The sequence below is a fragment of the Gadus chalcogrammus genome, chromosome 1, assembly GCF_026213295.1.
Source record: "Gadus chalcogrammus isolate NIFS_2021 chromosome 1, NIFS_Gcha_1.0, whole genome shotgun sequence".
Lineage (NCBI taxonomy): Eukaryota > Metazoa > Chordata > Actinopteri > Gadiformes > Gadidae > Gadus > Gadus chalcogrammus.
The window spans coordinates 20380199-20402896 of NC_079412.1; the positions used below are offsets into that span (position 1 = coordinate 20380199).

At 50.6% G+C, this 22698-nt stretch overlaps 1 protein-coding gene across 2 annotated transcripts; it reads right to left on the reverse strand.

Moving 5' to 3' along the window:
* Positions 1 to 176: 176 nt before the first annotated feature.
* bcl2l1 (BCL2 like 1) lies at positions 177 to 22698 on the reverse strand. Of its 2 annotated transcripts, none has more exons than XM_056595077.1 (3): positions 22453 to 22698; positions 19348 to 20135; positions 177 to 812 (listed from the first exon to the last, which is right to left on the reverse strand). In XM_056595077.1, the coding sequence occupies exons 2-3, from the start codon at positions 19957 to 19959 to the stop codon at positions 669 to 671; spliced, it is 756 nt and encodes a 251-aa protein (XP_056451052.1). In that variant the 5' UTR covers positions 19960 to 20135; positions 22453 to 22698; the 3' UTR covers positions 177 to 668. The 2 variants fall into 2 exon arrangements, with proteins under 2 accessions (XP_056451052.1, XP_056451042.1); XM_056595067.1 differs by lacking the exon at positions 22453 to 22698 and adding an exon at positions 21768 to 21949.

Below are 22698 nucleotides of genomic sequence, written 5' to 3' on the forward strand. Positions count from 1 at the left end.
ATAATTACAGTTACAAAGGGCCTGGCCAAAACAGCTTTTATTAATTTGTCTTTTAAGAAAGAAAAATGTTGAATTAATAGGATAAAAGTATAAACTGGGGCACACCGTGTGAGAAGGAGTTAAAATCAAAAGTCAACGACAGGGAATCGTTCCCCCCTCCTCCTCCTCCTCCTCCTCCTCCTCCCTCCCTCCCTCCTCCCCCTGACATCACTTCCTGCCTCCTCGCCCTGACATCACTTCCTGTCCATCTGTGTGTCAGCAGGGGGTCGGGGTCATCGTGCCCATCGGGGGTCTGCAAGCGGGAAAGGATGACCAAAACAGCTACTTTTCCTCACTCCTCATCTTCTCACTGAACTCCTAGTCTTCCTCCATTAGTGCCAACCCCCCCCCCCCCCTCCTTTCATATTTAGCCCCTCCTCCTCCTCCTGGGTTGGCTCCTCCTCTTCCTGGTTTAGTCCGTCGAATGTGACATCACCAGCAAACAGCAACGGCGGCAACGATGAGAGCCAATCAACAGCAGGACAAAACAAAGTCAACTGCTCTTCAAAATAAAGGCGCGGGCGAGAGAGGAGGGCGTGGCGAGGATGAGACGCCAAAATAAAAGCCTTCATTTGCACCATGTCGTGCAGGAGATGGAGGTGTGGAGGTCTTCATCTTCATCGTGGGGTTCAGAGGCGTTTCTGGGCGAAGAGTGACCCCACCACGACCCCCGTGAACAGGGTCATCCCCGCCAGGAACCACTTCCTGAAGCTCTCCTGGGAACGCCGGCTCTCGGCCGCCGCGTCCTTCCCAAACACCTCGGAGAAACGCTCCTGGAGAGAGAGAGATAGGGGGAGGGAGGAAGGGAGAGAGGGAGAGAGATAGGGAGAAAGTCAATTTAAATACATTTGGGTCAATTGGATGCTTTTATCCAAATCGAGCAACAATCAGTACATTTTTCAGAAGAAAGAGAAAACAACAACATATCGCTGTCGGTGCAGTAAGGATGTTCATAGATCCAAATGCCACGCTCTAACAATCGCTATGTTAACCCGTTCCGTGTTTAAAACAAAGATAGCATTGTGTAGCATCTTATCCTAGTATTATTTTTAAGTGCAAGGACGTACAACATACAATAGGTGAATAAGAGGGGTGTTGGAATAATAATAATAATATATTAAGAGTATAATAAAGAGTAGTGGAGTTCATATGACGCCTATCTTTTAAATTGGCAATTTTAACTCTGATCTTTACACTTTCCCGTAACCCTGTAATTGAGAATTCTCCTCCGTCTATACATTTTTACATAGTTTAGATCAGGGGTCAGTAACCTTTTCAACAAGCAGTGCCAGTTTGACATTTTCTCATTAATGAGTGTGCCTTAAGCAACAATATATTAAATATTAAGCTGAATTATGACACAGCAACCAAAAACATTTCAAGAAGCCCTGGAATTGTATTATTTCCCTATGGTAGTCCACAATCACGCATCAACATTTTAAATGTTTTTTTTTGTTGTTATATCTGGGCTTACAATTTATAATTACATATGTCCAATCTTAAAACACCACTCTCTAGGGTTGCAGACCCCTGGTTTAGATAGTGTTAATGTATTCACTGAATTTTTTCAGAGTAAATGTACATTTCCCATGCCAATATTGCCCTTTAAGCTGACCCGACAGAATGACAGAGCAACCTTTAAAACCAATGCACTATGTGAAAGCTAGCAACACGCACACAAACACACACACACACACACAGGGTGGATTCCCTGTAAAGGTCTAGTCTCGCTCATCTTTGGGTTACCATGGTGACAGACCACGAGCAACAGGGCAGCCGTACCCTCCCCAGTTCTCACAGGAATTACCCGACAGTTTGTATTGATCATGGGAAGTACCAAACTACCATCAAACGCATGGCGAGAAACATGAACTTCACTCAAAACATGTTTTCATATTCTACACACATCAAAACACTGCATAGCTTCCAGCAAAGAACAAGAGATTTGAGCCTCTGCAATCTTTGACCCAGTTGGCTGCGGTTCACGATAGAACCCGCCCCTTCCTGGTAGAAACCATAACATGGAGTTCTCCGTGCGTCCACCGGGAGGCGCCAGTGGACATAACATAAGACGCGGTCAATAGTATTGACCCAACCCGTGCGACGTACGCCCCGGAATTGAACTGGTCGATAGTCCACTGTACCTATACGAGTGTATAAATGGTGTTTAGTCAGTTAGAGTACGGTTAATGCTAAACAACGCAGAGCGCTCCAGACAAAGCCTTCTTTGTAGCGCACCGACCCTGACCAACAGCGAGGTCCACAGGGTGTGTGTTTGTTGCTGAGGAAACGTGGGCGTCTCATTCCAGAGGAGCATTCCTTGAGTCATGTTGTGAAACACTCCCTCCTACTCTCTCTTAACCTCCTCAGAATGCATTCCCACCACTGTCCTTCTACATTCCTCGTCATGGGACCCGAATCCGACGCTGCTCCCCCATGACCTGCTATCGTTGCCAGGCATCATGTGTCAGCAGACAGGACTGTGCGTGGGTGTTTTGGATCGACTGATATTATGCAACACCACTGAAACCATCGGTTAAATTCCAGGTCAGGTGTCAGACCTACTGCCACATGTGAAGTGGCTCAAAGAGATGGCTGTACTTGGTACTGAACCTGATCTGTATCCAGTGTGAACGGAGAGTTGTTCCACCTGGATCTGAATCCTGATTCAGCTCCTTGTAAAAAGTGTGAACAGAGAGTAGTTCAGTCTGGATCTGAATCCTAATCCAGCTCCTTTTACAAAGTGTGAACACACAGTGTGAACAGAGAGTAGTTAAATCTGGACCCGACTCCGGATTCAGCTCCTTGTACAGTGTGAACAGAGCGAAGTTCAATCTGGATAAGAATCCTGATCTAGCTCCTTGTTTACAGTGTGAACAGAGCGAAGTTCAATCTGGATAAGAATCCTGATCTAGCTCCTTGTTTACAGTGCGTAGTGAGAGAAGTGGAGCGAGCAGCATTCCACAGTGAGGCAGATTGGAACATTCCAGAGGAAGTAACCTCATCAGCAGTGTCCGTGTTCCAGGACATAAACCATGTGACCCGGAGGCGTCGACATGTGACCGGATCTACAGAGAATCGGAGGACGTGAGTGCAGACACCGACCCAAGCCCTGTGACTCATGAGGTCTCCACGGGTCAGTAAGGTCCTCGGGTCATGGGTCACGTGGAGCCTGTTGGGATGCACGGCTCACCACAGGACAGAACCAGACCACAAACGGCCCTGTAGTGGGGGCCCGAGCTCAGCTAGAATAAGCTCTGTTGGCGGCAGCTCTGTTAGCGTCAGCTCGGTTTATCATTAGCTTGGTTAGCGTCAGCTCTGTTAGCGTCAGCTCTGTTAGCGTCAGCTCTGTTAGCGTCAGCGCTGAGAGTCTAGTGCAGGGGCGATGGCCACCAGAGAAGACAAAGGAGGAAGCTTCAGCTTTTATGAATAAAGGATGTTGAGAAAGACTGCATCACGGTGACCTGGCAGCTCGCCCAGTGGGGAGAGCGCGCGAAGAAGGAAGGAAGCCAGAGCTATTCTAAAACACTTTCGTTCAATCTTCAAGTTGATATTAGATTACGTCAACTGTAAAACATTTCTATGGAAACACTGTTTCTCAACAATAGTTACCATAGGTCCGGGTACGTTCCCGATGACGCACGGAAATAAACAACCAGTGGTGAGGATGTTTGACTCTCAGCCAAAAGGTTCTGAGTTAGATCCCCAATGTCCATATATTAACCTATAGGCATTCTAGAGCAAGATTAACCCCCAACCCCTACCTGCTCCTTAATGACCCGTCTCTGTACTGTCTAACCCCTACCTGCTCCTTAATGACCCGTCTCTGTACTGTCTAACCCCTACCTGCTCCTTAATGACCCGTCTCTGTACTGTCTAACCCCCACCTGCTCCTTAATGACCCGTCTCTGTACTGTCTAACCCCTACCTGCTCCTTAATGACCTGTCTCTGTACTGTCTAACCCCTACCTGCTCCTTAATGAGCTGTCTCTGTACTGTCTAACCCCTACCTGCTCCTCAATGACCTGTCTCTGTACTGTCTCAACCCCTACCTGCTCCTCAATGACCTGTCTCTGTACAGTCTTACCCCTACCCGCTACTGAATGACATGACATATAAATGACTCACTAGCACACACAACACACACATCACACAACACACACACACAACACAGATGTGTCACCAATGGGTGTGCTCCCCCCTCCCTGCAGGATGTGGAAGAATGTGGGTGTGGGGGGGGGGGGGGCGTGCACCGGCCGGGCCCAAGAGCAGTGAACATGTCTGGGCATGCTACTGGGGGTGGTGGGCCCTGGAGCCGACCGACCTGGCTGGGCCCCCCCCCCCCCCCCCCAAGAGAGGACCACCATTTGTTGTCTTTGAGATGGGTCATGCTGTGTTGTGTTTTCTTTGTGTCGTGTCGTGTTGTCATGGAGGGGGGCTTATGGTGGTCTTCGATTTGTCGTTCACCATCAGATCGTGAAGGTCCCTCATTATAAACCTAACTTACATTCCATTCTGATTCTATTCCGACAAAAGTGGGTTCATGAAGTTGATTAAATAACAAAGGGAATGGACAGACTTCATCCGTCACAGTGCAACATCATGTGCATCATAAGACTGGTATCATTTTAATATCTCTATGGCTCCCTCCATCCTCCTCGATGATGCAGCCCCCGTCTGTTGTCATGGTTACCAAGCCAGTCCCACCAATCGGGGACGCACAGACTGAGCGAACCGAATGTGATGTCACGCTCCAGGTCAGCTGCCTCGCTAGCCCACGCAGACTATTTTCACACTGGCTAGCTAGCCCACGCAGACTAGCTTCACACTGTTTGGCTAACCATACAGACTAGCCTCACACTGGCTAGCTAGCCCACGCAGACTAGCTTCACACTGGCTGGCTAACTAAGCAGACTAGCTTAACACTGGCCAGCTAACCACACAGACTAGCCTCACACTGGCCAGCTAGCCCAACAACATAGATTACTTTACCACAACTAGCTAACATCGGTTAGCTTTACCGCTATAGCAGATCGCTTTAACAGCCTGTATAGATGTATACATGCTGGCTAACTACCGATAGCTTAACTCCAGCTAAGTAACAGATGCTATCATTGGAACAAGTCAGTGTTTGTTTGTTTTCTCCCCAAGGCCTCCTTAAAGCACAAAGCAGACACCGCACACATTACATGGCGGTAATTTAGCATGCACCTCATGGTTTGTACTTGATACGGTCTATGAAGCTCACACAGCCACAAACAAGCTTGCACGCACAAAGTTATCTGAAAGATAACTACACAAATACGCAACTAGCAAAACAAAATGCGTCATCCAGTTCCCCCAGCAAGCTAGCGGTTCAAACCAAGATGGCGTCTCAGTGACGGAGGCCCGTTAGAACCAAGGTAACGGCTCAGTGAATATGGCCCGTTAGAACCAAGATGGCGGCTCAGTGAATAAGGCCCGTTAGAACCAAGATGGCGGCTCAGTGAATAAGGCCCGTTAGAACCAAGATGGCGGCTCAGTGAATAAGGCCCGTTAGAACCAAGATGGCGGCTCAGTGAATAAGGCCCGTTAGAACCAAGATGGCGGCTCAGTGAATAAGGCCCGTTAGAACCAAGATGGCGGCTCAGTGAATAAGGCCCGTTAGAACCAAGATGGCGTCTCTGTGAGTCAGGCCCCTCAGAACACTGACTGCCACAGAGACGAGAGACAGCAGCTGACAGAGCCCCCCCCCCCACCTCTCGGGAGTGACCGGCCGGTCCCTGACTCAACCCTCGGACGGGAAGTGTTGCAAACAGAGAACACAGAGTCTCAGTGTCGTCGGATCAGGCCGGAGACACATGGCTCCCCCCTGTTGACAGACCCCCCCCCCCGCCCTTTAATCATTAGGCCCCGAGATTAAAATCGATTTCCTCTGCCGGTTTACGCAAAAGGAAATACCGAAGGAGACGTAGTCAAAAGACAGGATGTTGGGTTTTTAGTATCTGATTAATAAATCAACAATCAGCGGTTTCAGGGATGGTGTCTTTTCAACCATTACAATCGTTGGGTCCTTCCCTCTGCGCCTCTTAGTGAACACATTGATCCGGACCAGGTCAGGCTTCTGAAACACACAGTGACACACTTTACTGGAAGTGATTACTAACCAATAACCATGATGCAATGCTCTCCCAGAAAGGTTGCTCAACCGTTACCACATCAAACCGTTACCCTTAAAGGCTGTGTTGCAGGGTTCATTTTCCAACAAATTTGTGCAATTTGCTTGTTGGTAATAAAGATTTAAACTGTTATCTAATGGTATTTAATGGTGTTAGGTATCACAAAACGGACTGTAATACGAAAAAGTAGGTACTATTTTAGCGGTTTGCTATTGATTCTCAATTCCCCCAGAATGCATTGCACAACGTCACGTTGGGGAGACACGTACCAAAGCCGCATTGAGACCCTTGAGAGTAGAGACCAGTAAGAGAGCGTTCAGCAGGTTATACAGATATAGATAAATATTAAATATAGTTAGTACATGCTACACGTGAACCTCCTAAGATGGCGCAATTTGATTGGTTCGCTATCTCGGGATATTGGGCAATATCCCATGATTGACATCTCAAACTCAATATTGTTTTCGTCACAAAATGTCCGCTAATAAAAACAAATAAATCCCGGCTAAAAGTGTAATCTTGTTTATTTTTGGAGCGTTCACGTGTAGTATATACTAAAATATTTAAATAACAATTATTCACCTCAGGCTATTAATTGTTAAGCTCCAGCCTATTTTTTAGGTTTCTGCTCGAAAATGACATACCAAATGAAAAGAGAATATCTCTGCATCTACAAGGTCTATTTGAATAATTGTGGTGTCATTATAAAGGGAACACTAGTGAAATGTGTTCAGATTTGTAAGTATCTGTATTTATGTCACTGGCTCAGAGTAAATTAAATTGGCACACAAGCATGAATGACAGATTTCAATTCCGCCCAAAAAGAAAATCACTTCTTCTATGAATATCTCTTTGAAATGATGCTGATGAAGCTTAAATTCGAAATCAAATCATAGCACAAGGTGTGAACATTATCTCTGCAAAGTTTGATCATCATAAAGTTAAGCAGAGCAAAATTACAGAGGTTTTAGTAATGACTACTTAGCCATTTGAAGTTTTGATGTACTGAACTATGTATTTCACTTTTATGTCATTATCTGTGATCATCACAAACATTTAACAGTTTTTGATTTTTCTTTTGATTTTTAATTTTTCTCAGTACTCGTCCGAATGTTTGCGTAAAGAGGCCACTACCGGAGGTAGCTCTCCTGATGTAGCTCTCCTGAGCTACATCCTGTTACGCAGGCTAATAATTTGGCCGGGGATTGGTCGATTTAGATGATCGACACCTCGTTTTAACCGTAAGAGCCAATAGATTTTAGGGGCAGTATCGAAATGTGTGCCAGACACATGATTGGCTAACAGTAAGGAAGTGAATACAACTAGCGCGAAACCAACTTCGATGCTGAAGTCTGACTGGACATACCCAAAATACATCACAGTAAAACGGTTAGACACATGCGTGCAAATTAGCCATGTGCGCCTAACAGAAGAAAGACGTAATGTTGAGAAGTCATACTAAAAACGGATAGCAAGCGAAAGCTAAACCAGACTGTATCGATCACACACTTTGCGTCCATTCTAACTTATGGTAAGAGGCTAGTCTTTAGACTTTTGCAGTGACTGAATGTTGATGATAAAACGGATTGTTTTGCATAAGATGAGTGCGTGCGACTGTGCGCATGTCCTTTCCGGCTTCGGCATATTGCATGGTTATGAAGGCCTTGTGGTTGGTTGTGGTCTTAGTGAAGCAGCCTAGCCTTGAAGTTGGATTGATTGTGTACGGGCGTGCCTAGCCTAGGAGTTGGAGTGATGTACAAGGGTGCAAGAGTGAGAGCAACTAGGCCTTTAACAAACACCAACGGTTCCAGAACAACGCTCAGAGGCCTGTTCCGGCTTCTGATTGGACGATGCTGACAACAATCACACACACACACACACACAAACACACAATACAAGTACACACAAAAATGTGCCCATGCAGCACTGTGTGTGTGCGCATGTGTGCGAGATTGTTTAGAAAGCGAATCAATCCACATTGAACCAGTGAGGTCCAGAATAAGGACACACACACACGCACACACACACACAGAATGCTGAGTCACACAAGTGGCAAATGCGCCAGTGTTTCTATGGTAATGCAGGAGGGGGGGAAACGAAAGCGAACTGGCGGATTAACGGGGAAAACGGAACTCAGGCTGGTCCCCCCGGTGACCGCGGTTACGGCCCCGGGCCGGGCGGCAAATGACCGCTGTGTGTGTGTGTGTGTGTGAGACTGTTGCTTGTTAAAACACTCAGTCAACTGTGTTTTTAAAGTGCTCCACAGATACAGTTGGTGTTTGTTGTCGTTTCTATCAGATAGCGTTCCCGCCCGGCAGGCCGGCGGCTGCAGTCTCTCGCTGGCCCCCCCCCTGGCCAGCTGCCCGGGGCAGTCGACCCAGACCCGGACTAGTGCCAGAGACCCATGAGCAAACACACACACGCATCGCCGGATCAACACAAGACATCAATCCATTACACAACACAGCGTGATCGAGGGGTCCGACAGTCACTAGCATCAGACCGGGAGGAAGGGGGGGGGGGTCACTGAGTGTGTGTGTGTGCGTGTGTGTGTGTTGAAACTTCTGAAAACCTTTGGCCCCCAAAGTGATATCATCCCAGGGCAATGATGTCATCCCGAGGGAAGACCACTCAAAGATCACAAGGGGTGCGTGTGTTGTGTGAGTGTGTGTTGTGTCTGTGTGAATAACGAACTGCATCGCAGGGTCAGGGTGATTTGACTGATTGGAAGTCAGCCTCAACATCATCATCATCCAGATCTCATCTCATCCACTGATCCAATCCAAGTTCCTGGAAGCAGACTTACTCACTCTAATCCTGCACATTACCTCACTGGATATCCGGCAAAGATTTCCCAGATCTGGATTATAGCTTCACTTTTAATACTAGGAGGGTATAGAGACATGTATTCTGTATATTATTTTGTAGTTTAAATTGAATTTGAGAAACATAAAAAAAAATATATCTTCTGTTTTTGTATACTTCGACTACTGACCTTTACTTGCTGCTTACCTTAACTTATCTTCTACCTTAACTTAATTTATACCCTACATTAACTTATACCTTACCTTAACTTCTACCTTAACTTCAATAAGAGCGAAAGAGACTGGAGCAAAGAAGGGAGAGATTGATGAGAGAGGGAGGTGAGAGGGACTGAAAGGGAGCGAGAGGAGTGAGGGAGGGCGAGAGACGGAGTGGAAGACAACAGGGAGGTGAGAGGGACTGAGAGGGAGAGAGAGCGAGAGGGAGAACATGGTAATAATAAGGGAAAAGGCGGGGGTGGAAGAGAGAGAGGGAGGAAAATAGAATGATGCAGTTCATGGAGAGGAGGGGTTTTCATGTCGTCTCGACGGGGGAAACACAACCACACACACGTGGTAGACCACACAGACAGACACACAGACACACACACACACACACACCGCAGCCTCACCTGGGGGACAGATGGACATCATGCTGAGTCACACAGCTGAAGCCTCCGTCACCTGGGCTCTGGTGATGCTCTACACTGCCTCCTGCCAGACGGCTAGCCATCGCCAGAGGGGTGCGTCAGTGTGCGTGCGTGCGTGCGTGCGTGCGTGCGTATGTGTGTGTGTCGAATCCATCAGCAGAGCTAGAGTAAACCGTCAGAGTCGCTGTCACAGAGTGGGGTTTTATTAGGGCACAGAGACGCAGCTCGTCAGTGGGAGTGGTCCTTGCGGAACCAGAGGCGACAGAATCATCTGTTGGCTGTCATCCTTCTGACACTGACACACACACACAGACACACAGACACACACACACCAAGCGTTGCTGGATAAATCTCCATGAGGCCCGCTAGTGTTTCTACACCAGTCCCTATAAATCCAGGTAGCATAGTGGTCTCAGTCCCAATGAACCAGTTGGCTTAATGGTAGCTCATAAAGACATCTAGCATGGTGTTCCCCATAAACCCAGTTAGCATCACACACAAAGCACTTAGTGGTGAAGCACCCACAAAAGCCACATCATTGATCTCCATTGATGGTAAACATAGACGCGGGTGTTTTTGAGTGTCTGTTTGTATTAGCGCAGAACAGCAAATGAGATAAAGTCTGGGCGATCGTGTCCATTTCATGGTGTTGACTTTACTGCTCAACGAGGGTTTTAATCCTGCATAAAACACCAGGTGTGGCTGGACACTGAATTACAATTATTATGCGTGTGCGTGTATGCGTGAGTGTGTGCGTGCAATGTGTGTGTACGTTTAATTGTGTGTGCAGTCCTTTGTTATCGGTGGTCATATGGCTAGCCTGCTCGTCTCACCCCCCCCTCCCCTCCCTCCCTCACTGCTCGCCACTGCAGAACGAAAGGTTACGACCCACAATGCATCACACGCACGCCAGCCCATTAACTGAGCGCGCTCAGTCCGTCACGAGCCTTCAACCTACAACGAAAACAAAAAGGTAACGAAGGTCCGGCGCCCAGACAAAGGATTCTCAACACAAACACAGCGACACAGAGCTGCATGCCCATTGGTCGCCTGGGAAGGCAGGGAGCTGCGAGTGGGAGGAGTCATGACTGGAGACAGGAGGACAAGGGGGAAGTGGAGATGAGGAGGAGAGGGAGGAGGAGATGGAGGAGATGAGGAGAGGGAGGAGGAGTTGAGGAGGACATGGGGGAGATGAGGAGGAGATGAGGAGGAGAGGGAGGAGGAGATGAGGAGAGGGAGGAGATGAGGAGGAGAGGGAGGTGGAGATGAGGAAGAGAGGTGGAGTGAGAAAGAAGAAGGAGAGAGGAAGACGATGATGAAGAGGATAATCGATGGTACCCATGGCAGGAGAAAGCGTTTATTGATTGATCGTAAGCCATTGATAAGGGCAAGAGGGGGGATGGGAGAAGAGACATGTGCCGTGCCTCCCCCCCCCCCCCCGAGCCAGGGGGGGGAGAGACTCAGGCTAGAGGAGAGAGGACTGATGGGGCGACTCTCTCTCTCTATCCATCATGTCTGTCTGGGTGTCAGAGACAGAGACAGTGAGACAGAGACACAGAGGCAGAGAAGGAAAGAGACAGAGAAACAGAGGCAGAGAGACAGAGAAGGAGACAGAGAAACAGAGGCAGAGAGACAGAGAAGGAGACAGAGAAACAGAGGCAGAGAAACAGAGGAGGAGACAGAGAAACAGAGGCAGAGAGACAGAGAAGGAGACAGAGAAACAGAGGCAGAGAGACAGAGAAGGAGACAGAGAAACAGAGGCAGAGAAACAGAGGAGGAGACAGAGAAACAGAGGCAGAGAGACAGAGAAGGAGACAGAGAAACAGAGGCAGAGAAACAGAGAAGGAGACAGAGAAACAGAGGCAGAGAGACAGAGAAGGAGACAGAGAAACAGAGGCAGAGAAACAGAGAAAGAGAAACAGAAGGAATGAGGAAGAGACAGAGAAAGAGAGCGGCAGAGAGACAGAGAGACAAAGAGCCAGAGAGAGAGAGAGAGAGAGAGAGAGAGAGGAGGAGACAGGGAGAGAGAGAGAGATTAATGAAAGCAGAAAAAGGAAAGGGTGACAAATGGATCCGGGGGGGGGGGGGGGGGGGGGGGTTGAAGGAGGAAGAGAGAGAGATGGATGGAGGGGGGCGGGCTGAATTGCTCCACGGGGAATTGATTCCTATTGGACCTGAGCCTTGACAGACAGGTCAGGATTTAACCGCATACCCTACCAGCATGTTAATGAGAGAGAGGGAGATAGAGACCCAGAGAGAGGGAGAGAGAGACCCAGAGAGAGAGTGAGAGCCAGAGAGGGAGAGAGAGAGCCAGAGAGGGAGAGAGAGAGACCCAGAGAGAGGGAGAGAGAGACCCAGAGAGGGAGAGAGAGACCCAGAGAGAGGGAGAGAGAGACCCAGAGAGGGAGAGAGAGACCCAGAGAGAGGGAGAGAGAGACCCAGAGAGGGAGAGAGAGACCCAGAGAGAGGGAGAGAGAGACCCAGAGAGGGAGAGAGAGACCCAGAGAGAGAGTGAGAGAGCCAGAGAGGGAGAGAGAGACCCAGAGAGAGGGAGAGAGAGACCCAGAGAGGGAGAGAGAGACCCAGAGAGAGGGAGAGAGAGACCCAGAGAGGGAGAGAGAGACCCAGAGAGAGGGAGAGAGAGACCCAGAGAGGGAGAGAGAGACCCAGAGAGAGAGTGAGAGAGCCAGAGAGAGTGAGAGAGCCAGAGAGAGGGAGAGAGAGACCCAGAGAGAGGGAGAGAGAGACCCAGAGAGAGAGTGAGAGAGCCAGAGAGGGAGAGAGAGACCCAGAGAGAGGGAGTGAGAGACCCAGAGAGAGAGTGAGAGAGCCAGAGAGGGAGAGAGAGACCCAGAGAGAGAGTGAGAGAGCCAGAGAGAGGGAGAGAGAGACCCAGAGAGAGAGTGAGAGAGCCAGAGAGAGGGAGAGAGAGAGCCAGAGAGAGGGAGAGAGAGACCCAGAGAGAGAGTGAGAGAGAGACCCAGAGAGAGAGTGAGAGAGCCAGAGAGAGACCCAGAGAGAGGGAGAGAGAGACCCAGAGAGAGGGAGAGAGCTAGATAGAGGCCCAGAGAGAGGGAGAGAGAGAGAGACCCAGAGAGAGAGAGAGAGAGAGAGAGAGAGTGAGAGAGCTAGAGAGAGGGAGAGAGAGAGAGACCCAGAGAGAGGGAGAGAGACCCAGAGAGAGGGAGAGAGAGAGACCCAGAGAGAGAGTGAGAGAGACCCAGAGAGAGAGGGAGAGAGAGACCCAGAGAGAAGGAGAGAGAGACCCAGAGAGAGGGAGAGAGACCCAGAGAGAGGGAGAGAGACCCAGAGAGACGGAGAGAGACCCAGAGAGAGGGAGAGAGACCCAGAGAGACGGAGAGAGACCCAGAGAGAGGGAGAGAGACCCAGAGAGACGGAGAGAGACCCAGAGAGAGAGTGAGAGAGACCCAGAGAGAGAGTGAGAGAGACCCAGAGAGAGAGGGAGAGAGAGACCCAGAGAGAAGGAGAGAGAGACCCAGAGAGAGGGAGAGAGACCCAGAGAGAGGGAGAGAGACCCAGAGAGAGGGAGAGAGAGACCCAGAGAGGGAGAGAGAGACCCAGAGAGGGAGAGAGAGACCCAGAGAGAGGGAGAGAGAGAGACCCAGAGAGGGAGAGAGAGACCCAGAGAGAGAGTGAGAGAGCCAGAGAGAGTGAGAGAGCCAGAGAGAGGGAGAGAGAGACCCAGAGAGAGGGAGAGAGAGACCCAGAGAGAGGGAGAGAGAGACCCAGAGAGAGAGTGAGAGAGCCAGAGAGAGAGTGAGAGAGCTAGAGAGAGGGAGAGAGAGAGAGACCCAGAGAGAGGGAGAGAGAGAGACCCAGAGAGAGAGTGAGAGAGACCCAGAGAGAGGGACAGAGAGACCCAGAGAGAGAGGGAGAGAGAGACCAAGAGAGAAGGAGAGAGAGACCCAGAGAGAGGGAGAGAGACCCAGAGAGAGAGTGAGAGAGCCAGAGAGAGAGACCCAGAGAGAGGGACAGAGAGACCCAGAGAGAGGGAGAGAGAGAGACCCAGAGAGAGGGAGAGAGACCCAGAGAGAGTGTGTATCTGTGTGTGTGTGTGTGTGTGTGAGATTCCCAATTAGCTGATGAGTAAATAAGGGGAGCGGGGAGCTCAGGTGTTTTCCCCTCCCCCCCTCCCCCCCTCCCCCCCTCCACCCCTCCACCCCTCCCCCATCACAACAAGTCTGGTCGCTCCAACCGCCAACTGTAGCTGCCGTCTGGGAGCGCACACACACACACACACACACACACACACACACACACACACGTTATCGTATTTAAGGCTGCAATCTAACCTGCTCCCCCCCCCCCCCCCCCCCGTACCCGTACCATCCAAGTCTCTAAACGAGGTTCAGTCTTTATGAGGTCCGCGCCAGAATAAAGAAGAGAAGAGGAAGACGGAAAACACAGGGACTCCGGCGGCGTGTCGGGACATCATTCATCTGTAATTGGTAATAACCCTGCTAACATCCCCCCCCCACCCCCACCCGCTATTCCAGCGCCTCAATCTCTAAAGAGTAATCACCTCCATCGCTGCTGGGGGCGGGCGGGCGGGGGGGAGAGAGGAGAGGGGGAGAGGGGGGGAGATAACATTGAACAGCGTTATTAGGTGGCTCCTGCGTCTCCTTGTCCCCGGAACCCTCGTTACGCCCGATATGAGATCCAGCGTCCGCAATATCACACACTGAGAGGGGGGGGGGACGCCTGGGGGAAGGCTACACCCACCGGGAGGGGTGAGGAGGAGGGGAGACTACCTCCACCAGGAGGGGTGAGGAGGAGGGGAGACTACCTCCACCAGGAGGGGTGAGGAGGAGGGGAGACTACCTCCACCAGGTGGGGTGAGGAGGAGGGGAGACTACCTCCACCAGGAGGGGTGAGGAGGAGGGGAGACTACCCCCACCAGGAGGGGTGAGGAGGAGAGGAGACTACCTCCACCAGGAGGGGTGAGGAGGAGGGGAGACTACCCCCACCAGGAGGGGTGAGGAGGAGAGGAGACTACCTCCACCAGGAGGGGTGAGGAGAAGGAGAGACTACCCCCACCAGGAGGGGTGAGGAGGAGGGGAGACTACCCCCACCAGGAGGGGTGAGGAGGAGAGGAGACTACCCCCACCAGGAGGGGTGAGGAGGAGAGGAGGCTACCCCCACCAGGAGGGGTGAGGAGGAGAGGAGGCTACCCCCACCAGGAGGGGTGAGGAGGAGAGGAGGCTACCCCCACCAGGAGGGGTGAGGAGGAGAGGAGACTACCCCCACCAGGAGGGGTGAGGAGGAGAGACTAAGAGGGAATAGGAAGACTACATCAATTGTTGGGGGGAGACTACAACAACCAGGAGGAGGTTAGGGGGAGCTGGGGGAGGAGGGGCGGAGGAGGAGACGGGGATGGGGGAGAAGAGGAGGAGGAGGAGGTTGGGCGAGGAAGAGGAGGGGGTGGAGTGCAAGAGGAGGTGATGGGAAGAGGAGAGGCAGATTGAGGTGGAACTCTGTCCTCATTTGCAGACAGAGAGAGAGAGAGACCGAGAGCGAGCGCCAGAGCGGTAGAGTGACAGAGACAGAGAGCGAGAGCGAGAGCGAGAGCGAGAGCGAGAGCGAGAGCGGTAGAGTGTCAGAGACAGAGAGCGAGAGCGAGAGCGGTAGAGTGTCAGAGACTGAGACAGAAAGAGGTACAGAACAGAGGCAGAAAGTAATGATGATGCAGAATGCCACAGCGGGACATAGCGAGAGAACAAGGCGACAGATGAATGTTTTAAAAACCACAAGGGAAAAACATGCGTGTGCCTTTATCGTAAACCTGGGGGGGTTGGGGGGTGGTATCCCAGCCACCGGTTAGCGGGCTAACCAGCTAACCATGGCCTTCTGCTACCCTACTTGGTTACTATTCTATCTTTGCCACGCATGCCGCCCACTCGCATCCAAAGGTCAGAAAAAGTGCTTCACTGCACAATCAAAGCTTGGATGACTGGCTCGGATAACTTCTTACAAATTAAACTGAGATAAGATAGCGGAGTCACACAACCATTGACAAGGAGAAACCCGCTCTGTTCAGACACACATTCACAATCGCAATCCACCGATTGCCATTACTTGAATTCGAAACCTTAATGGAATGCCTCGTTTATGAATGGCTGGGATTGCGGTTTGCCCCAATGTCCGGTATTTTGTCCAGCCGTTACTGCAGTGTAACGTCGTTCTACATTGACGACGAGCACGAATTTAAGCACGTCTCAAACCCCACTGTAACACCGAGACACGGCTGCGCCACCAACAGGGTGTCTGTGGGGCGACAAACTGAACGCCCTTCACGGCCACAAACACATCCATCTCTGCAGACCAAACAAACACACAATGGACTACTTTGGGAAAGGCCCGTTTCCACGGTCGGGAACTACAGTTCGCCTCTATAGGGGGAAACGTAAAAACAACCTCCAGGACCAGAAAGACAGTGTCTCCACCGAAGGCAGAGTGGCTGTGTCACTTCAGGTGACACGTAGTGTTACATATCGATGTCTGGATTCACCTTCAGCGTGGATGTGCTGCTCGTAGTGTGTGTGTGTGTCCGTGCGCGCGTGTGTGCGTGCGTGTCCCACGACAGCTGTATTTATACATCAATGCAACACCCCAATAACAAGACGCTGGGCACCCATTAAACGACCCAGTCATTTCTAACGTGTCATATTCCATCCGGGTTAAAAACGGGGAGCCGGAGCGAAAATTGGACCAGACCGGCTCTCCCGAAAACCCGTTCCGGGTTCTTGTTCACTACATCACATGGACGGACTTTTCTAACCCAATGACGAGGTCGTAGGCTCCATCAGGACTGAAGGAGCCTACGACCTCGTCATTGGGTAAAAAAAGTCGCTTTGAAAGTCGGCCCAATCATCAGTCCGACAAGTCGGTCTTCTTCGAGACCGAAGGAACGTACGACCTCACCATATGGTTAGAAAGGTCGGCAAGAAAAGTCCGCCCATTGATCGGTCCGAAAAATAGATCGGAAAAGCCAGTCCAAAAAAAGCAGATCGGAAAAGCCAGTATGACGGCACTCTCGACCCTGAGCCTTCTGGGCCCTGGGCCAACAGAGACAATTACAACCGCAACAAGACAGATGGGGGGCCGACGAGGAGAGGAAGTGAGCGAGGCCGCGGGCGACCGAGGGAGAAGTGAGTGACAGGGGACATCCGGCAGGCATTTCTCCATTCACCCGCCGGGCATGTCTCCAACAGCGAAAGCGGAACGCTTTCGTAGTTGAGTCACTTGAACCAACGATCCGAATCACGCAACCTTAGAAAGCACAGGGTTGCCATTCAAGAGGACACGGCGTCCTTTAAAAAGCATGAATGAAACTCCACTCTTGGGAGGGTCAACCTTCTATGACTAAAAGGTTCCACAAGTCATCTCTGGTCCAAACGGAGGTGGGCTGGTCTAGGGTGTACTAGTCTCGCAGATCAGCCTTTGGACGAATGACCTAAAGACTTGATAGCACCTCAAATCAAGGATTGATTTGCTTTTGCTTTATATTTGCTTGGAAAATGGCTATTTACAGCGAGCAACAACAGCAACACTGGCCACTGTAGAGAAACTAGAACGACACTTAATCTCCCTTCAAGAGTTCTTCTAAAACACAGTGGTACAGCTGGATCAGAGGTTCTGCTGTAACATGATAATAGGACTGCTGGATCAGGAGTTCTGCTGTAACACAGTAGGACTGCTGGATCCCTGATTAAGTTGTACAGGTTTGACCTAGACAAGGGTCACTCAATATATCCACCAATACACCTTCCATCCGACGAAATGTGAAATGTGTGATGCTTAGTGATGGAGTGTTTGTTGTAGGACTGCTCGATTATGGAAAAAAAAAATCATAATCACAATTATTTTGGTCAATATTGAAATCACGAATTCACGATTATTCAAACGATTATTTTTGAGTTTGAAAACATGTTGTTTTTATTCAGCATGACTCTCCCAAAAAAAACGTTCTAACTGAGAACTTTGAAATTTCGCCTTAAAGAAATACACAAAAAGGTCAAAAGGGAAACTTTCCAATCTAAATAATATACAGATATGTATCCAGCTGTTCTGCCCTTTCTATAAGACATTAAATAAAAAATTATGTTAATTTTGTAATCGTTTGACGCCAAAATTAGATTAATAGCCGAGCCCTAGTTTGTTGTGTGTGTGTGTGCGTTGCCTAGGTAATTCAGTGTGATGACTTCATATATTTCCCATGATCTAATAGGTGCTACCGACAGCCCAGCCCAGCCGCGTCAGTGTGCTCGTGTTTCTGGGAACCCGTTAGGGGCCCGCGCCTTCTGAGAACAGAAGTGGTTTGAGGCCGATGTGCTCATAGTGGTGGACTGTACCATGAACTATATATGGTAAATGGACTGCATGGAAATGACGCTTTGCTGATGCTACAACTTTAATGGGCGGAGCTGGACTCGATTTAGTTAATGGCCAATTATCTGCTTGCATACCCGCCTCAAGCAACATGAGTGGCTTGAAAGCAAATATGAAGCGAGGAAAAAGTCGATCCTAGATTTGAGGCGTATGCTCTATAATAAGAGCATCAGAGCATTCACACACACATTCATGATCACATTCACACACACACAGTCATACCCTGACGCTGGCGCCGTCAACCACGCTGTGAAGATATCAACCTTTTCCCAACCGGAGGGATCATCTGCATATTATAAGATAGAATATGTTATAATCTGTCCGCCATCTTGGGTCTCGGAGTGGGGTACGCATTGCAGTCAAACACAACCCTCCATGTCAGCCCCACGATGGAAAACAACACTGCTGCTGTCCTGTGACCAATAGGGGCTGGCCCTCTGATAGCCTAGTCCAATCAGAGGACAGGATCGACCTCCGACCCAGGCCGACATAAACAGCCCCTCCCCTCCCTGCTCCCCCAACGTCACAAAGGAATTGACCTCAATGCACACATATGGATAGACAGACACACACATATAGACATAGACACAGGCATACAGATATATAGACAGACGCACGCATATAAATACCTATATATAAACGCACGGAGACACACACATAAATACACAGACCCACACTATCTGCCGTAGGCATGCCCAGGCAGGATGCTCTTCCTGCTATATTGAACCGCCTTTTCAAGTCTAGTTATTGATTTTTTATTGATGGGTTTATGACTATTTAAATGTCTTATGTTTGAACAGCTTATTTGACCTTTGGTCATTTCTGTTTCCCGAACCGGTAAAGCCCTTTGAATTGAATTTGAATTTGAAATGAGAGAAAGACAGACGTATAGACAGAGAAAAAGACGCAGAGATCCAGAGAAAGAGGGTGAGAGACAGAGAGACAGAGTGAGAGATACAGAGAGAGAGAATGGGATAGAGATCCAGAGACAGAGTGAGAGATCCAGAGAGTGAGACATAGATACAGAGACACAGAGTGAGGGCACAGTGAGATATAGATAGAGATCCAGAGACAGAGTGAGAGATCCAGAGAGTGAGACATAGATACAGAGACACAGAGTGAGGGCACAGTGAGACATAGATAGAGATACAGATACAGAGGCCGAGAGCGAGAGTCACAGAGCCACAGCGAGCGCCGCACTGATGCGTACGGACCAGTAAAGCCAGTTCATCTCCCCGGCCGCACGGCTCTCTGCGTGAGCTCTGTTTGTACGTGATCGATGACACTCACCCATCCCCCCTGCGCCTGGATCCAGGGCTGGATGTGCACGTCCAGGTACACCGTCATCCACTCGGCGATGCGCCCAACCAGGGAGCTCATCTCCTTCTCCACGCACTCCACGCACAGGGCGCCGCCGAAGGCAAACAGGCCCACCACGCGGCCCCAGTTGACGCCGTCGCGGAACACCTCGTCCATGACGCTCTCGAAGCTCTGGTAGGCGGTGGCCGGCGTGATGTGCAGCTGGGAGGAGAGGTCGCTGAAGGCCCGCGTGAAGCGCAGCTCGAACTCGCCCGCCGTGTCCCGCAGCGCCTCCTTCACCGCCGCCATGGCGACCGTCTCCGCGGACGACTGGCGCCGGGGCGGAGACGCGGCGGGCGGGGGCGATGGGGGGGGCGTGGCGGCGGCGGTGGTGGTGCCGTTCGGCGTGCCGTTGGCGTGCGGCGCGGGGACGCGGGCGGGGCCCGGTGCGGCCCCGCCCGCCTCAGTCCGGTTTGGGGGCGTGGCCGCCAGTGTGAGGTGGTTGAGGGGGAAGTTCTTCTGGGCCAGCTTGTGCGTGATGTAGAACAGCACCAGCTCGCGGTTCTGGGAAACCAAGGGGCGGGCGGGGTCCAGTTGCGCCATGGTGACGGTCCGACGAAGGGGGTGGGGGGGGGTCCTGGAGCTGGGGGTACTGACTCGCTGTGTGGGGAATGGGGGGGGGGGGTCAAACCAACATGGTAGACCCCTGCTGGTATCCTCCTCACACGAGAGACGAGGTGGGCGTCGACCGACACGGAGCCGACCAATCAGCTCACGGCCTGCGGAGACAGAAGGTCACGGTGTTGAGAACCAATGAAAACACTTTAGGAGTAGGTCAGTATACATCGTCTGTGTGTGTGTGTACTTGAGTGTGTGTACTGTACAAATGTGGACAGTTGGGGTCAGAGTTCGTCTCTTTAATTGGACAGTTACATATAGAGCAGATGGCCAGGAGTAACTAGACCATAGTGTGTGTGTGTGTGTGTGTGTGTGTGTGTGTGTGTGGACTTCACCCTGTCATCTTGGGGGTTATCTTGTACCTCCAGACAATCCCCCCCCCCCTCCACCCTCTCCAAACAAAGGGGTCTCAACTCCTTATGACTGTTTTAGAATATTAAACATAAATAAACACAAGGCGCCATTAATATTCATATCTCGGCGATATTATACATTAATGGAACTGAGGACACATTTTATGTTCGGCTAAGTCATAAATAAGTATAACCCATAAAAAGACACACACACACACAACGCCACCATAAGACGTGGCTCTTGATAAATGATGCTAGCATCAACAGCCTACATGTATTGTGAACAGCAAGCAGTAAACCACAGATACAAGCACAGCGACACACAATGCAACACATGGAGGACATGCTTAATCCGTACCAAACCACACAACCTCCCCTACCTGACGTTCAATACATTCCTGTCATTGTACTCATTACAAGACTATCATTAACATCCCAAGCACGCCAAACTCCCACACACACCTTCATCTCTGACACAGAACTTCTCTGACACTGACACACACACACACACCCCCCACAAAGGGAAGCTTAAACACATACGCAGGTGAAAGGTGTGTGGGTGTGCGTGTGCTTTCGTGCGTGTGCGTGGGGTTCAACTGAACTGACCTTTATTATGAAAAAGGCGTCGTGGGCGTAATAAAATAAGCACTTATGTATGACAGCCTGGAAACTCCACGCAAATGCATAATTCACGTGATATAAAATACATCATCGTTATTTATATGAAAGTCGCAATCCGTCGCTAAACTCATCTTTTCTTTCTTGCTTTCACGTTTAGGGTCCGACAGGCTATCGGTCCAAACTAGAGGACCCGTAAACGTGATGTTTACAACAGCCACATGTTGGAACCACGGCTCTGACCACGTGTCCGTGGTCAGAGCGTCCCCTGGTACTACACAATCAACACACGCACACACTGACCAACACACGTACGTACCAAATACCAACACACACACACACATACGCAGTAACCGACACACGCACTAACAGACACACAAACCAACAAACATTCACACATACATACACTAAATGACACAAACACACACAATGACACACGTAAACACACTAACGACCCTCTAGGAATCCCAACACTTCTCGGCGGTGTGATAAGTGTGGTCCCTTTGTGGGACAGCCGCCCCCCATCATGTAATTAAGAGAATAAGAGTTGCTAGTGATCGACACGGCCCAGAGCCCCGTCACCTAGGCAACCACGACCAGTCAGGGGGGGTCCAGAAAGATCTGGAAGGTACTCCCACCTCCACTCGACTCTTATCCCGAACACACACGTGTTAACTCCACGGTCAGCGATGACAATAGTCTCCACGGAGCGCCACGCAGTGTCTACCGTCCTACGGGGAGAATAGAGGGAGGTTATCTTACCAAAGCACGGCGAAAGCAACGCAAACTGATATCCTAGGGTGCCTGTCCTGTCCGTAAAGTCCCAGATCTGTGTCGACACGAGCTGCTGCTGTGCTGCTGAATCTGAAAATGCTGGAAACTAGCCAGGCTGGAAAATCGGTCCCGCCTCCCCCGGTCAGGCTAGGTCCCGCCTCCTCCGGTTACGCCTAGGTCTCGCCTCCCGCCTCCTACTCCGGTTACGTAACGGAGATCGCCCGTCCCCCACCGATACGACACGTAGAAAAACCCTTCCACCGGTGCACAGCCCCCGGTTGAACGCCCAAACAAGACTCATACACTGTCTTAAACAGTCTTTGGTGTAGCTGGTTTAACTGTCGAGCCTTCCGCCGTCAGAATGGCGGCGAGAGGACCATGGCTGTCAGTTGGTCGGGACGCGGCTTTAATACCGCTTCTTAGACACACTCGCGAATCAACCCCTCACAACGGTATATAAACGAAAATTATATTCATATATAGTGATAATGAAGATACGATATGAATTGCATTCAATCGTCAAATCCCTTCCGAAAATTGAGGATCCGAGCGGTTACCGAAGGACGGTTATCGAAGGTCCCATTGTTGCCTTGGCTGGCGAGCCGCCGGGTACCGACCTTCCGCATCGCGCAACCAACAAACCAAGGCGCCGGAGACCGGGAGAGGTTCTTACTTGTAGCGGGGTCCTAAATCCACCATGTCTGGTAGCCCCTCGGACCCTTCAGGAACCACGTCCAGCGGTAGCGATTCCCGGCTACTGGCCCTGCGAGGAGGAAGGAACAGGGCGGAAGCGCTCCCAAAGATCCGCCCACCAGCAGAGGGTAGTCGAGTGGTGAGGGCGCCGGACTCCCAGCCCGGGGGTTGCGGGTTCGATTCTGGGTGTCACCACTGACTACTGTTGGGAGCGTCTGATCTTATG

What these genes read in the sequence shown, in the direction of transcription:
- bcl2l1 (XM_056595077.1), bottom strand. Translation starts at nt 19,959, where the DNA reads ATGGCGCAACTGGACCCCGCCCGCCCCTTGGTTTCCCAGAACCGCGAG. An exon ending in TCCAGGCGCAGGGGGGATGG is followed by an intron (nt 813 to 19,347) that starts GTGAGTGTCATC and finishes CTCTCTCTCCAG; the next exon opens with GAGCGTTTCTCCGAGGTGTT.